The sequence below is a fragment of the Panicum virgatum genome, chromosome 7N (assembly GCF_016808335.1).
Source record: "Panicum virgatum strain AP13 chromosome 7N, P.virgatum_v5, whole genome shotgun sequence".
NCBI classification, from domain to species: Eukaryota; Viridiplantae; Streptophyta; class Magnoliopsida; order Poales; family Poaceae; genus Panicum; species Panicum virgatum.
Genome location: NC_053151.1, coordinates 41,231,238 through 41,246,036, shown reverse-complemented (window position 1 = coordinate 41,246,036; position 14,799 = coordinate 41,231,238). Strand labels below are relative to the sequence as shown.

The window sequence follows — 14,799 nt, the reverse complement described above, 5'->3', positions numbered from 1 at the left end:
CGGTTTCCGCCTGTCATCACTCCGGGATTCGGTGCGGCAACCTCCTAATCCGGTGCGGATCCCTTGCGTGTGGGCCAGAGTGTGTGTGCACGACATCTGTGCTCAATGCGCTCGGGGAATGCCCCGAGGCCTTGTGCACGCTATGCCCGTGACGTCGCGGCGTGGGCGTGGCGACGACATGATGTCGGCGATGGTGGCGAGACGCGTCCGCGCGCCTGGGCCAGGAAAGCCCAGCCTTTGGCCACGCGGCATGCTTCTATGCTCGCACGCGAGCTCGGCAAGGTGGGTCTGCAACGGCGGCGCGTCGACACGCGGCGGCAGCGGTGGCGGCGGGGTTCGGCAGCTCGGCCAGGGGCTAAGTTAGGGTCCTCCAGCGCAGGAGCGCACACAGCCGGCGCATGGCAAGGCCATGGCGAGGCCGTGGCGGCAGCGGAGTCGGACAACGGCAAGGCGGAGCTCGCCGGAGCGCGCCAAACGGCAGCGTCCGAGGTCCGGTCAGTGCGGAACGCGCAAAGGCAGTGCCTTGGTGTAGATGGCACTCACACGCGTGCGGGTCCTAGCATCCCAGGGTCGCGGTGTGGTCGCGGCGAGCAAGCTCAATGCGGTGGCGCTGGGTAAGGGCAACAGTGGCGGTTCACGACAAGGGTCCCTGCAGGCAGCAATCAAAGGGCTAGGGGGGTTCCTAGAGCATAGCTAGGTTCAACTACGATAGCCAATTGGCGACGCGAGCACGGGAAAACGAAGAAGAACAGGGGCGGCGGTGCTCGATGCAATGGAGAGGTGGTGTAGGTGGCCGGTGGGGCAGTGCCATGCCGCGCAGCTACGTTGGCGTCGACGTACGAGCACAGGCTCAGCGGAGAACTCCGGCGCTAGCGGATCCTTCTCCTTCTTCTCCCATCCTCTGCTTCTTCCGACTTCTCCCAAATTTGGCAGCGGTGGAGCGTGGAAACCCTAATTGAGCTCTAGGGTTTCGCAGCGGTGCCGGTGCGGCTCTTATAGGCGGCAGCTAGGGCACCGACAGGGCCCGAACGCTGAGGAGCGATGCGGATGGAGCGGCCGCGCGACGTGGCGACCATCCAAGGGCTCCAGGGCTATGGTTTTTAGGCATGGGGCGGTGCGTTTGATTGCTCCAAGATCAAGTGATTCCGGCATACCCCTCCGCCACCGTGAACAGCATAACAACTGCAGCTTGTTATTCTTTTTCTTTAACACGTCTTGTCTAGGTAGAGCTATAGTATCTGTCCATGCTTATCTATCTATAACTATTACTAAAGCGACTAAAATTTCCATCTAAATTTTTGATTTGGTCCGTCTTGTGTGATTGATATGTAGGCCTTAGTCCATTCCATATACGAGTCGGACTAGCCTTTCGTCAATCGGAATTCTAATTGGAATACGAACAAATCAATCAGAATCATAATTGGAATCCCAATCGGATCCCAGACAATCAATGTCTCGCATGATCGCAACATGGCCTGAACGAGCACAAAATTGATGATATTATTTTATTAATAGTATTATGTAGATTTATTACCTTTATCAATGTACGGACACCATGCTCGATATTCTTAAAAAACAGGTGCAGCTTATTGCCTTCAAGATCATCTTACCGTTACGAAAATCAATGTGGTTTACGGCCCATCAAGCAGTCCAGTGTCAGCCCGCCCCACCGTACTCCCCGTTCCCCAGCCCACGACACGCCAGCGCAAAAGCCAATTTGGCGAGACTTCGAAAACCGGCGGTCCACTGGACAGGGGAAGAGGAGACACGGGCGGCGACGCCGTCACGATCCGCACCCGCGATCTGCCCCCCTCCTCTCCCTCCGCCTCCCGCCCGTCCGCCTCGCGGGAAATCACGCGCCGCGACGCCCGAATCGCCTCGATCCGGCCGCGGAATCGGCCCGCGGCAGCCTCCCCTACCCACTCGCGCGAGTCGTCGGCTCAGGTTCCTTCACGCCCCCCTCTGTTTCCTCCAAATTCATGCCGACGCGATGTTCTCTTGCCCGTCCCGTAGCTGCGCCGGCCGAGTGGCCTACCCTCCACCCCTTTTGGTGCTTATCGGAGGAGGAGATTGAGCGATCCGATGCGATTTCGTGCTTAATTTTGGTCGGTTGCAACCCCCTTCCGTTTTCTAGGTTTTTGGTCGCGTCTGGTGGGGTTGGTCGTGCAGGAGGTCGGAACGCGGCTGTATTTAGCTCCTATATATGATCTCTCTTGGATTAGTTAGATCTTACGAGTTTGAATTATTTATGCTTAATGGATCAATGATCATCCCGTGGGTATAAATTTGACAACCTCAGGATTTCACCTTTGACCTCATTGCAGATAATAGACTCGATATGTGGATCCTGAAAGTTTGATCTCGTTGGTTTGGATTGAAGTGTCAGCTTTCGGTCAGCATTGTTGCCTTCGCTTCTGTTTGATGCCTGCTAGTCGAAGGAAGGTGATGCTGGATGACGCTGAAGGACTTTGAAAGCATAGGGGTCCGAGGAAGTTTTGTTTGCCACCATGAGGGTCAATTTTGGGTACCTTGTGGCCGTGATGGCTCAATACTCTGCGCCCACATGGGCTACTTTAGTTGCTGGGCTCTTCATGCTGCTTGCACTTTCGCTCTCCACGTACCTGATATTTGAGCATCTCTCGGCCTACAACAATCCAGAGGTTTCTAGTTTCTGCTTTTGCTTTTGCTTTTGCTCTCTGTATCATCATTTTCTTATATAATCTTGTTTATCATCATAATGGAAGCATAATGTTTACTGTTTTGGGTTCTGTTCTACTTGGACAGGAACAGAAATTTGTACTGGGTGTTATCCTCATGGTCCCTTGCTATGCAATTGAGTCGGTAAGCACTCTTAACATCTTATTTATGTGCTACATTACTCCAGCACAATGTCTAATGTTCTTCTTTTGGGATAGTATATTTCTTTGATAAATCCAAATACGAGTGTTTACTGTGGCATCCTGCGCGATGGTTATGAAGCATTTGCAATGTACTGCTTTGGAAGATATATTACTGCATGTTTAGGTAAGTTATGCGCATAAACATTGCTTTCTTTAGAATACATGCCTTAGACATTGTGACAACCCCAATTTCTTACATGCATCAATCGTCTTTGCCACATTAGCATTAATAGAATGGAGACACTGATTCAGAGTACAAACATATTTGCTGATGGCTTGGTAGATAGATTGTCCAGTTGCAGGCAGTATATTTATATCGTTTCACTTGGTAGTTTCAGGGTCTGTTTATCTCTGCTTGCAATTTCTAGATTGTGATTGCACAATCCAAAACTCAAACAAGCACCTAGAATTTCAATTCCAGATTACGACAATATAGCCCCCAGATTGTATAACAGTATAGCTATCTGTGTCTTACCAGCGTTTAAAAACTGCAATCTACATTCTGCAGATAAAACAAACAAGCCCTTACATGTTGTCTTTCTGGTGCATTTCATAATGTATATGGTTCTGTGCTGCTTTCAGATATTTTTCTCTCTTGATTTGGTTGTGTTTATTATGGCTAATCAAATGTAGGTGGCGAAGATAAAACAATAGCTTTTTTGAAAAGGGAGGGTGGCTCAGGTTCTGGGCAACCTCTACTACATCATGCCTCTGAGAAGGGAATCATACACCATCATTTTCCTGTAAATTTTATATTGAAACCATGGACATTGGGGACGCGGTTCTACCTGATTATCAAATTTGGAATCTTCCAATATGTATTTCTACTAGCTCTTCTTGCAAATCCTTGAATCTGAAAAGTCAAAAGTAAAACTTAGTTAATGTTCTTTTACACCTACAGATGATCATAAAGACCCTCACAGCTACCTTATCTCTTCTTCTAGAACCTTTTGGTGTGTATTGTGATGGAGAATTCAATTTACGATGTGGGTAAGATAGTCCTTTCTTTTCTGCCCCTTTGTCCTCAAATTTGGACATTACATCTTCAATCTATTGAGTTTTGTTTACAAACGAGCTATGTTAGTAGAATGGAATTGCCGCGCCATCTTCACGGTACATGTCATCACTCCATTCATTGGAAAATATGTTCATGTCTTATTTACTCCTTTTCCATTGTAATGAATAAACCAATGCTGAGATAGCTAAATCAGTTATTTTCTTCTCCTGTGTTTACATATTGCTCTAGTAATCCAACACATATCTCTGTGAAGCAGGTACCCTTACTTCGCTGCAGTTCTCAACTTTAGTCAATATTGGGCCCTGTACTGTCTGGTGGCATGGTACACAGCTACGAAGGACGAATTGGCACCTATAAAGCCTCTCGCTAAGTTTCTTTCTTTCAAATCTATAGTATTCTTGACTTGGTGGCAAGGTGTGGTGATCGCAATATTGTATGCTTTGGGCCTTCTTAGAGGTCCTTTAGCCCAGAGCTTGGAGTTAAAATCAAGCATTCAAAACTTCATTATTTGCATAGAGGTATTTATCCTTCTAGGCTGTTTTAATTATATATCTTAGCTGTAGCTTGAAAGAATCTATTCCTTTCACATTTCTGTGGCTAGTTGTTGTAGGTATCTGATAGCGTGATGTCTTCCTTCTGGACAGATGGGCATAGCTTCAGCTGTTCACCTCTATGTGTTCCCAGCCGAGCCCTATGCACTCTTAGCTAATCAGTCACCTGGAAACATTTCTGTACTTGGGGATTGTGCATCCTCTGATCCTGTGGACCCTTTTGAAATTACAGAAAGCAACCGGCCTACCAAAATGAAGTTTCCACAGTTGGAACCAGATGAGAGAAACGTGACAAACATAAAAGAAAGTGTTCGGGACTTTGTTGTTGGCAGTGGAGAATATGTAAGTTCTTGGTATTTGTTCTTTCTTAGCACCGCCGACAAATTTTCTATTTATATTTAGGTTGGGCTCTAAGTTTTTTGAACCAGCGGAACAAATCTTATACTTTTTACAGTCAATATATTCTAGAATATACTTCATGGGTTATATGGTTAACAGCATATTTTTGTTAGCATTATCCTCATGTTTTGTATTCTTTTCCTCCCCCCTTTACCTTAGGTGATCAAGGATTTCAAGTTCACTGTTGACCAAGCAGTAAAGCCAGTGGAGAAGCGCTTTGATAAATTGATGAAAAAGAAGGACAAGCGTAAGAAAACCCAGGATGACAACTTGGTGAGTGCAGCAACACCAAAGAGACCAATTCGTGGGATTGATGATCCTCTATTAAGTGGGAGTGCAAGTGACAGTGGCGTCATGAAGGGAAAAAAACATCACAAAGTTGTGGGCTCAGCTGGTGCTATGGACAGCTGGGGAGGTGGTGATCAGTCATCTGATGGTTATGAGATCAGAGGTCACCGCTGGGCTGTAAAGAACTAACGATTCTACTTTGCAGGATTGGTAAATCCAAACCATATCACGTGGAAAAAAAAGACATTGATATGTTTGCCGGTAAACTTGCAGGCAAGTCTTTCTGCTACAGTATTGTGTAGATAACTGATAGATAGCCTCTGTGCATAAGTTCTAACTTTTCTTTTAAAATTTTTTCCAAGTCACATTGATATGTGGTATTGCAAAAATTGAGAAGGAACATTTTCTTTCTTTAGAGATGGAAGCGCCTCATTGGCTGATTGCCTCCATTGTAACTTATTACAGTCCATACAATGATACACTGCATAAGAAAAGTGCCGAAATTGTATACTAGAACGCGGCTGGTGGTTGGTGCTGGTTTGTTGTGAAAGAAAAATACTGCTGACTGGCTGATGGCTGGTATTGATTTGGTGTGGAAGAAAAGTATTGTTGACTGGTTGGCTGACAAGGCAGCTGAATAGAGTGAAATATCCGTGCGTATGCGGTGAATATGTACCTTCTTATCCTGGAAGAAAAAGAAGGCACGAGAGTGACCCTGCCATTTCAACGTATTAGCTGATGCCATGTGTCGCAATCTTTTTTTTTACCGTCATTTACCTTTGCTGCGGTTATGGGCCGTTTTGCAGCCTGCTTTGCTATTAGATTGTTCTCGCGATCGAACCAAGTCCGTGTTGGATTATCATGTGTGACGTTATTTTTTTTTTTATAACACATGTGTGACGTTATTGTATCCCTACCATTTTGTAACGCTGCCATTGACTTGTGTAGTACGAAGTCTGCAACAAGTAAGAGAGACAGACAGGTGATAAAAGACTTTCTACACCGCTATCAGTATTGATTTGTCTCTCAGGCAAATTTCAGTGTATAGTTTTATTACATAGTTATCAAGATAGAGAACTTATTAACCGAACTGGATAAGTATCATGGGGATGGAATTCTTATCTCATCACTCATAAAACTCTCCCTCCTCTCTCTTCATCGTAATCCTGCTATATCAGTAAAATTGTAGATATGGCATAAAAATTAATAGTACATATAAAACTCCTAGTGAAACTTCCACTCAGGCCACATTTAGTTCCCCAAAATTTTCCTACAATACATATCACATCAAATCTTCGGACACATGTATGGAGCATTAAATACATTTAAAAATACAAATTTGTTCCATATCAACTGATTGAAATTCTGTTTATGTCTCAATCGACGTCCTGCTCCATCCGATCAGAGATGGATTAACGAGATTTTTTTTGTATTCCAGCATATCGGACCCGCTGTACTTGCCTGATTCATATGGCAGAAGTCTATTTTACCTCCTCCAACTATCATCAAAGTTTGGTTTTCCTCCTACAACTATAAAACCAGGTATTTCACCTCCCTCAACTTTTCAAACCGTGCACGGTTTGAGGGAGGTGAAATACCCGGTTTTATAGTTGTAGGAGGAAAACCAAATTTTGATGATAGTTGGAGAAGGTAAAATAGACTTCTGCCGATTCATATTAACGGGTTTGTGTGTCTGTTGCTGTGCTTTTGACCGTCCACCTCTACCCTTCTCGAAAGAACATCACCACTCTATTGTTTCCGTCTCTTTTTCCAGCGACACGGGTGGGGGAGTCAGGGAGGGGGGCGGCTGCTGTCCAGGCCCTCTCGCCGCTGAATCAGGAGGGGGCGGAGGAGCAGGGGATGGTGTCGGAGCCGGACGAGCCCCCGCCGTGCCTCCCGCCCTCACCTGGTCAGATTGCCGTTGGATAGGAAATCTACGGCTAGGGTGAGTGATTGAGAGATAATGCAAATATCAGGCGACTGATCTGGCCTTAAAAATAACTAATTACACAGTTTAACTATAAATGACGAGATGAATTTTTTAAACATAATTAGTCTATAATTAGATATTAATTGCCAAATAATAATAAAGTACTACAATACCAAAACCTAAAAAAATTTGCGAACTAAACAAGGCCTCAAGACTGATCTGGACATCATATAATAATCAGTTGATGCCTTGCCATTATTTCTCACCTGGGAAGGTAATCCTTTCATGTGGGGGGGGGGGGGGGACAATCATTCCTACTATGAAGTTTGCACCATTTTTCGAGTTGAACAACATGAAGATTGACTCTAAAATATAATGCATCAACTTTAAAATACTATATTTCAATTATGTATGTAACTATAAATAGGGAGCCTCCTGTTTATTTTTACTTTTTTATTTCTTGCTAAGAAGCAATCTATGATACTACCCAAGGTCTAAGTACCCTCTACAAAGGGATCTTAGGACATAGAAAAAATATAAGTTATTTTTATCTAAAATAAATCATGTGTATGCTCTATAGTCTTAGTTGAATTCATATATGTACTTTGTACTACGATGCCATACATATCTCATATTAGACCAGTCCTATCCCATTTATCAGTTGTCACGGCTGCTTAAACCTAATTAGTCTTCATACATAACTTCCTGGGCGCGGCAAAGCGCGCAGCTCTTCCTAGTTGGTTCTTGTTGTAAAAGAAATGAGAATAAGAAAGTAGTAAGCCCTGTAGTCACTACTACAGAATAGGCCTTTGTTGCAGGCCATTTGTCCCGGTTGCCTTTGGGCCCGGGACAATAGATGGCTTTTGTCCCGGGTCCAAAGGCTATCCGAGCCAGCGGGGGAGACAGGGGCCTTTTGTCCTGGTTGGAGGTACCAACCTGTCGGGTGCCACGATTAGGGACACCCTAATTGGGGTACTAAGACCACTTTGAAAAACACAAACTCCCGATAAGACGACTAAGCCCACGAAGGCCCACGGCCTACTTCTCCTTCAGAGGAAAGGGAAGGACTCAAAGAAGCCCAGCATACGGCCCATTCGCATCCCCCTTAAACCCGCGAGATGATCTCCGCCTCGCTCGAGGGTCCCTCTCAGACCCACTGGCCAATCTCCGCCTCGCACGAGGGTAGCGGATCTACCCTCGAACGGGTGGCCAATCTCCGCCTCGCTCGAGGCCATCTCTCGGCACAAGGGACAAACGGCCCCGCCGCCCAACCGATCGCCGTACGAAGGCATTAAAGGCCAGCCACCCCACCACGGCTCCAAGGACGGGCGGCGTCGACTGCCACACCCGTAGTGGATGTGACCGGCGCCCCATCCGCTGACCCCGGTCACCGCTCAGCCACCCCGGTCGCTGTAGCAACACTGTGGGGCATTCAACGCGGCGCAAGACAAGTTGGCACCGCCCCCGTTTACTGTTCTGCCGACACCCACCATCCGGACCCATCTCCCACTGGGGAAGGGGCCCGGCGATGTAATGCGTCCTTCCGGAAGGGGCGCTCATCACACACGGTCGGAGTCCCGGACCTCCCCCATCCTCTCAGAGGTCCGGGACCTCCACGTGTCCTCCGGGCCTTTTAGTGTGCACGCCTGCACCCCGACCAGGTGGTCCGGGGCCATCCCGCGCCATAACTATCGCCGGAACACTGCAGGACGACCGGCGCCATCTCCGCGGGACCAAGGACGAAATCCAGGACGACAGCGACGCGCGCCGCCTTCCCACAGTACACTTCCTACAGTATTCGACCACTGTACCCCGCGATTTAAGGGAAAACAACGGCTTCCATACCCCCACTCGTGTGCACCGCCCTTCCTTGTGACTATAAAAGGGAGAGGTGGGCTTCCTTAGGCCGGGGTTGGAAACGAGTTCTCTGATTTACTCCTCAGAGAAACCCTCAGCACTACTGAGCGCTCATCACAACCGACTCCACTTCTAGCAGAGACTTGGGAGCTTCTCTCCCTCTCTCGCCTCGCTTGTGACCCCTACTACAAGCACCCCGGGTGCAAGATAATACAGTGCCCTCGCACACCCCCTTTGCTGGACGTACGGCCCCGCGGCCGGAACCAGGATAAAACCGTGCGTTACTGTGATTGCCTCTTGCATCACCATCTGGGACGAGGAAACACGCAGCATTTACTAGTTGGGATCCGGGCCCCCGGGTTGGGACACCGACAGTTGGCGCGCCAGGTAGGGGTAGCGCTGCGTGACATTTTCTCTCCTTTTCCCGTTTGGTCTCTAGAGATGGCGGGCACATCCAACCCATGCCCCATGGGTGTTTCGGATCCGCTCCCAGCGGGACTCGTGATCTCGTTTGGGAGTCTCGAGTTCAGAGCAACCGGCAACGGTTACCTCATGCAGCTCCTCTCTCCCGGACGCGACCCAGTAACTCCTACTCTACCAGCCCGGCGCGACAGGCGCTCGGGCCAACGTTCACGACAAGCACGCGCGGAGCGGCGTCACGCGGAAGGCCACAACTCCCCCACTTGGGTCGAGGCTGGCCTATCGCAACTCGGCATCACGGCCAACAAGGCCACCGCATCGTTATCACGTGCCCCGGCGTCGCCTGCGTCTCCACCGTCTTCTGCGGCGGCACTAGTGCTCCCTAGGGGGGGTTCGACCTCGCCATCACCTTTCCCTTTCGGGATGCGCAACGCTGCCGCCTGCGTCTTTTCGGTCTGCACTGACTTCGTCAGGCGTGAGGATCTGCTGGGTCACCATCTTCGGTCGATTCGCAGCCTCATCACGTCGTCTCCTGGCGAATCCTAACCCGAGGCGGCGAGCTCGATCGCCGACGACATCAACTTCTTCATGAACAACTTCGCGGCCAACGAGGCCAAGGACTACTCCGGGATCCGCGACCCCGACGCTCTCCGCTCGTTCCGACTGGCGACGGGTTACTGCCTCACCTGCTCTGAAGGCTCCAGCGAGGGGGATTTCGATCCTTCCCGGGAGTGCTTCATGGTGGACCTGGCGGACGAGCAGAACGACAACGCCCCAAGCAACGACAGGGACGCCGGGGCGGACGCGCAGGCAAAGCAACCGGTGAACCCGCCTGCAGCCCCTTCCTCGTCAAGTTCAGCGGCGCGACAAGCTCAACTGGCGCAGCTCAACGAGCTTCAAGCCAAGCTCGACGAGCAGCGTCAACAAACTCAGGAGCTACGCGCCGCACTCGAGCAGCAGCATACCGCGCATGGTACACATGCTCAGGCAGCAGGACGTGTTGCGCGGGAGCGCATCCTGGCCGACGACAACGTCGACAAATCTCCGGAACTGCAAACGGCCGGCGAGAAACTCGTCGCCGTGGCCTATCTGCTTCAAGCTATGCCCGAGCCTTCGACGCCTTCGGGCCGCAACCTGCGCCGCGAGGCACAGGAGCTCATCGAGCAAGCTGCCGTGCAGCAGGCCGAGAGTTCTGCGTCTCGAATGCGCTCGAGGGCCCCGGAGCAGCCCGGCGGGACTGCGCATCAGGACCGCGAGGTTTCCGTGCACACGCCACCAGCACGGAGAGGCAAGGCAGCCGTAGCACCCGGTGCGAAGGCACCTTCGGTGCACGAGCGCATCGGAAGAGTTCCCGTAAGGGAGCGAATCCGTGACGCTCGCGGGCACGCTGGCGACGGCGATGCCCGCAACGTCATCAACGGCAGGAGGTACACCCCTCGACGGGGTGGATGCTTCGATCCCGAGCACGACAAGGGCGAGTCACCGGAGCCTCCGGGCACCCGGGTGTTTAGCCGGGAGATCCGTACCGCGCCTTTTCCCCCGCGCTTCCGACAACCCAACACCCTCGTCAAATACTCGGGCGAGACTGATCCTGCAGTCTGGCTCAATGACTACCGCCTAGCGTGCCAGCTAGGCGGCGCGACGGAAGATGCGGTCATCATCCGCAACCTTCCTCTTCATCTCGCTGACGCCACACGAACGTGGCTCGAGCACTTGCCTGCGGATCAGATCTACAACTGGGCCGACTTGGTCCATATCTTCGTGGGCAATTTCCAGGGCACGTACGTGCACCCTGGGAACTCCTGGGACCTCAAAGGGTGTCGCCAGAAGCCCCGCGAGTCCCTGCGTGACTACGTGCGACGCTTCTCCAAGCAGTGCACCGAGCTCCCCAGCGTCACCCATGTCGAGGTCATCAACGCTTTCCTCGAGGGTACGACGTGCAGGAACTTGGTGCATGAGCTTGCGAGAAGCCGACCCGTTAACACCAATGAGTTGTTCGACGCTGCCACCAACTACGCCGCCGGCGAGGAGGCAGTTGGTGCCATCTTTGACGACAAATCGAGCAAGCGCAAGGACGATGCGCCCGCGGAGGGCGGCAACGTCAAGCTCAACGCCCCCGCCAAGAAACAGAAGTGGGGGAGGAAGGGAAAGAAGCCGGCCCCACCGAACTAGCGCAGGTCGGGGCAGGCAGAGGACTCCGAGGAGGCCTTCGCAGTAGCCCCAGACCTCAAAGGACCTCGAGGCCCCCCTCGAGGCGGTGGTGGCCAGTTCGACGACAAGCTTAAGAAGCCGTGCCCTTACCACAAGGGCCCGGTCAACCATACCCTCAAGCAGTGCGAGATGCTCAAGAAATACTACAACCGCATCGCGCATCGCGACGAGGACAAGAAGAAGGATGCTGGCGACAAAGGTGGAGATGACGAGTTCCCCCCAGTGGAGAACGCCTTCTTCATCTTTGGAGGAACAACGACGAATATGACTCCTCGGCAGCGCAAGCGTGAGCGCCGCGAAGTCTTTTCTGTCACCAAGGCCGCACCATCCTACCTCGACTGGTCGAAGGACACCATCGCCTTTGGCCGCGAGGACCACCCCGACTACGTCCCGCATCCGGGACGGTATCCGCTCGTTGTCGATCCCATCATCGGAAACACCCGCTTCTCCAAGGTGCTCATGGACGGAGGCAGCAGCCTCAACATCATGTACGCCCCCACCTTGGAGCTCATGGGGATCGGACTGGACAAGCTACGCCCCAGCAAGTCGCCATTCCACGGCGTCGCGCCGGGGAAGCGGGTCCAACCCCTCGGCCAGATCGATCTGCCTGTCTGCTTCGGCACGGCAGCCAACTTCCGTAAGGAGGTACTCACCTTTGAGGTGGTGGGGTTTCGAGGATCCTACCATGCCATCCTTGGTCGTCCTTGCTACGCCAAGTTCATGGCCGTCCCCAACTACACCTACCTCAAGCTCAAAATGCCGGGCCCAAGGGGCGTCATCACCATCGGCTCTTCGTTCGAGCACGCCTACGAGTGCGACGTCGAGTGCGTTGAGCGCGCGGAAGCTCAAGCGGAAGATGAGGCCCTCGCAGCCACCCTCGACAAAATGGCAGGCGAGGCCTTGGATTCCACGCACCGACATGCCGGGAGCTTCGAACCCACCGAGGGTATCAAGAAGGTGCCCCTCGACCCGAGCCACCCCGACGGCAAGGCGTTGCAGATCAGCGCCACCCTCGACGACAAATAGGAAGTGGTGCTCGTCGATTTCCTCCGCGCCAACGAAGATATCTTTGCGTGGAGCCCCTCGGACATGCCTGGCATACCGAGGGAGGTCTCCGAGCACTCTCTTGATGTCCGACCCAACTCCAAGCCGGTGAAGCAACGCCTGCGACGCTTCGACGAGCTCAAGCGCCGGGCGATCGGCGAGGAGTTGCAGAAACTTCTGGCGGCCGGATTCATCAAAGAGGTATTCCATCCCGAGTGGCTAGCTAATCCAGTATTAGTAAAGAAAAAGAGTGGAAATTGGAGGATGTGCGTAGATTACACTAGTCTAAATAAGACATGTCCGAAGGTTCCCTTTCCTTTGCCACGAATCGATCAGATTGTAGATACTAATGCGGGGTGTGAGCTTTTATCCTTTCTTGATGCCTATTCTGGTTACCACCAAATCAAGATGAAAGAGTCCGACCAGCTCGCGACTTCTTTTATCACACCCTTCGGCATGTACTGCTACGTCACGATGCCCTTTGGCCTCAGAAACGCCGGAGCTACCTATCAACGGTGTATGCTCCACGTTTTCGGAGACCAGCTCTGGCGGAGCGTAGAGGCATATGTCGATGATATCGTTGTCAAAACCAGGAAGGCGGACGACCTGGTTGCTGATCTCAGGATCGCATTCGATTGCCTACGGGCCAAAGGGGTAAAACTTAACCCCGAGAAGTGCGTGTTCGGGGTGCCTCGAGGCATGCTCTTGGGCTTCATTGTCTCCCAGCGGGGCATCGAACCCAACCCTGACAAAGTCTCGGCCATCACTCGGATGGGATCGATCCGAGACCTGAAGGGGGTACAGAGGGTCATGGGATGCCTAGCGTCCCTTAGCCGTTTTATCTCGCGTCTCGGCGAGAAAGGCTTACCCCTGTATCGACTCTTGAGGAAAACCGAGCGCTTCACGTGGACCCCCGAAGCTCAAGAAGCCCTCGAAAGGCTGAAGGCATCACTCACCCGTGCTCCCATTCTTACACCACCTACGGACGGCGAGCCCCTCTATCTATACATAGCTGCGACGACCCAAGTGGTCAGCGCGGTGATCGTTGTTGAAAGACAAGAGGAGGGTCAGGCTCTGCCCGTCCAGCGGCCGGTGTACTATATCAGCGAGGTGTTGTCTGAAACCAAGACACGCTATCCGCAGATTCAGAAACTGCTCTACGCAGTAGTGTTGGCTCGACGCAAGCTGCGCCATTACTTCGAGGCCCACCCCGTCACCGTGGTCTCGTCTTTCCCCTTGGGAGAGATAGCCCGCAACCGGGAAGCCGAGGGCAGAATCGCCAAATGGTCTGTGGAGCTGATGGGAGAGACACTCACCTACGCCCCCCGCAAGGCAATTAAGTCCCAAATCTTGGCTGACTTCGTGGCTGAATGGACGGACATTCAGCTACCCCCATCCCAAATCCGGGGCGAATGCTGGACTATGTACTTCGACGGGTCGGTGATGAAAACTGGAGCCGGAGCCGGCCTCCTCTTCATCTCGCCTCTCGGAGAACACATACGGTACGTGATCCACTTGCATTTCCCTGCTTCGAACAATATGGCGGAGTATGAGGCCCTCCTCGGTGGCCTCCGCATCGCCATCGAGCTTGGCATCAAACGCCTCGACGCGCGCGGTGACTCTCAGCTCGTCGTCGACCAAGTAATGAAGGAGTCCAGCTATCACGACCCGAAGATGGAGGCGTATTGCAATGCAGTACGCCACCTCGAGGACAAATTCGACGGCCTCGAGCTCAATCACGTCCCGCGCAAGTACAACGAGGACGCTGACAAACTGGCCAAGATAGCCTCGGGGCGGACCACCGTCACCCCGAACATCTTCGCTCACGACATCTCCAGGCCCTCCGTCGAGTTCAAGCAACCGACGGAGTCAGGCCCCTCGTCCGCCAGGCCCTCCGGCGGGAACCCCTCGCCGGACGGGGTCGAGCCCATGGACACTGACTTCGGGATAACCTCCGCGGACGAGGCCGAAGCGATGGAAGTTGACGAGGCCCCCGCTTCGCGAGACTGGCGCGTTCAGTACCTTGACTGGATGCTTCGAGGGGTCCTACCCTCGGACCGCGCTCGAGCGTGACGCCTTGCCAGGCGGGCCAAGTCCTTCGTTCTAATCGACAACGAGCTACACAAGCGTAGCCCCTCGGGTGTCCTGCAACGTTGCATTCCCATTCCCGAGGGCAAGGAG

General features: G+C 52.1%; 1 protein-coding gene across 2 annotated transcripts; it reads left to right on the top strand.

Annotated features, from left to right (window-relative positions):
• The first annotated feature begins 1,713 nt into the window (after nt 1-1,713).
• On the top strand, nt 1,714-5,723 carry LOC120681483 (protein LAZ1-like). Of its 2 annotated transcripts, none has more exons than XR_005677884.1 (9): nt 1,714-1,944; nt 2,325-2,660; nt 2,785-2,841; nt 2,916-3,024; nt 3,534-3,718; nt 3,802-3,890; nt 4,175-4,436; nt 4,529-4,811; nt 5,028-5,723. XR_005677884.1 is itself a non-coding variant. In XM_039962982.1 (9 exons), the coding sequence occupies exons 2-9, from the start codon at nt 2,508-2,510 to the stop codon at nt 5,343-5,345; spliced, it is 1,422 nt and encodes a 473-aa protein (XP_039818916.1). In that variant the 5' UTR covers nt 1,714-1,944; nt 2,325-2,507; the 3' UTR covers nt 5,346-5,723. The 2 variants fall into 2 exon arrangements, 1 of the variants encoding a protein (XP_039818916.1); XM_039962982.1 differs by having other exon boundaries at nt 4,563-4,811.
• Nucleotides 5,724-14,799: the final 9,076 nt, after the last annotated feature.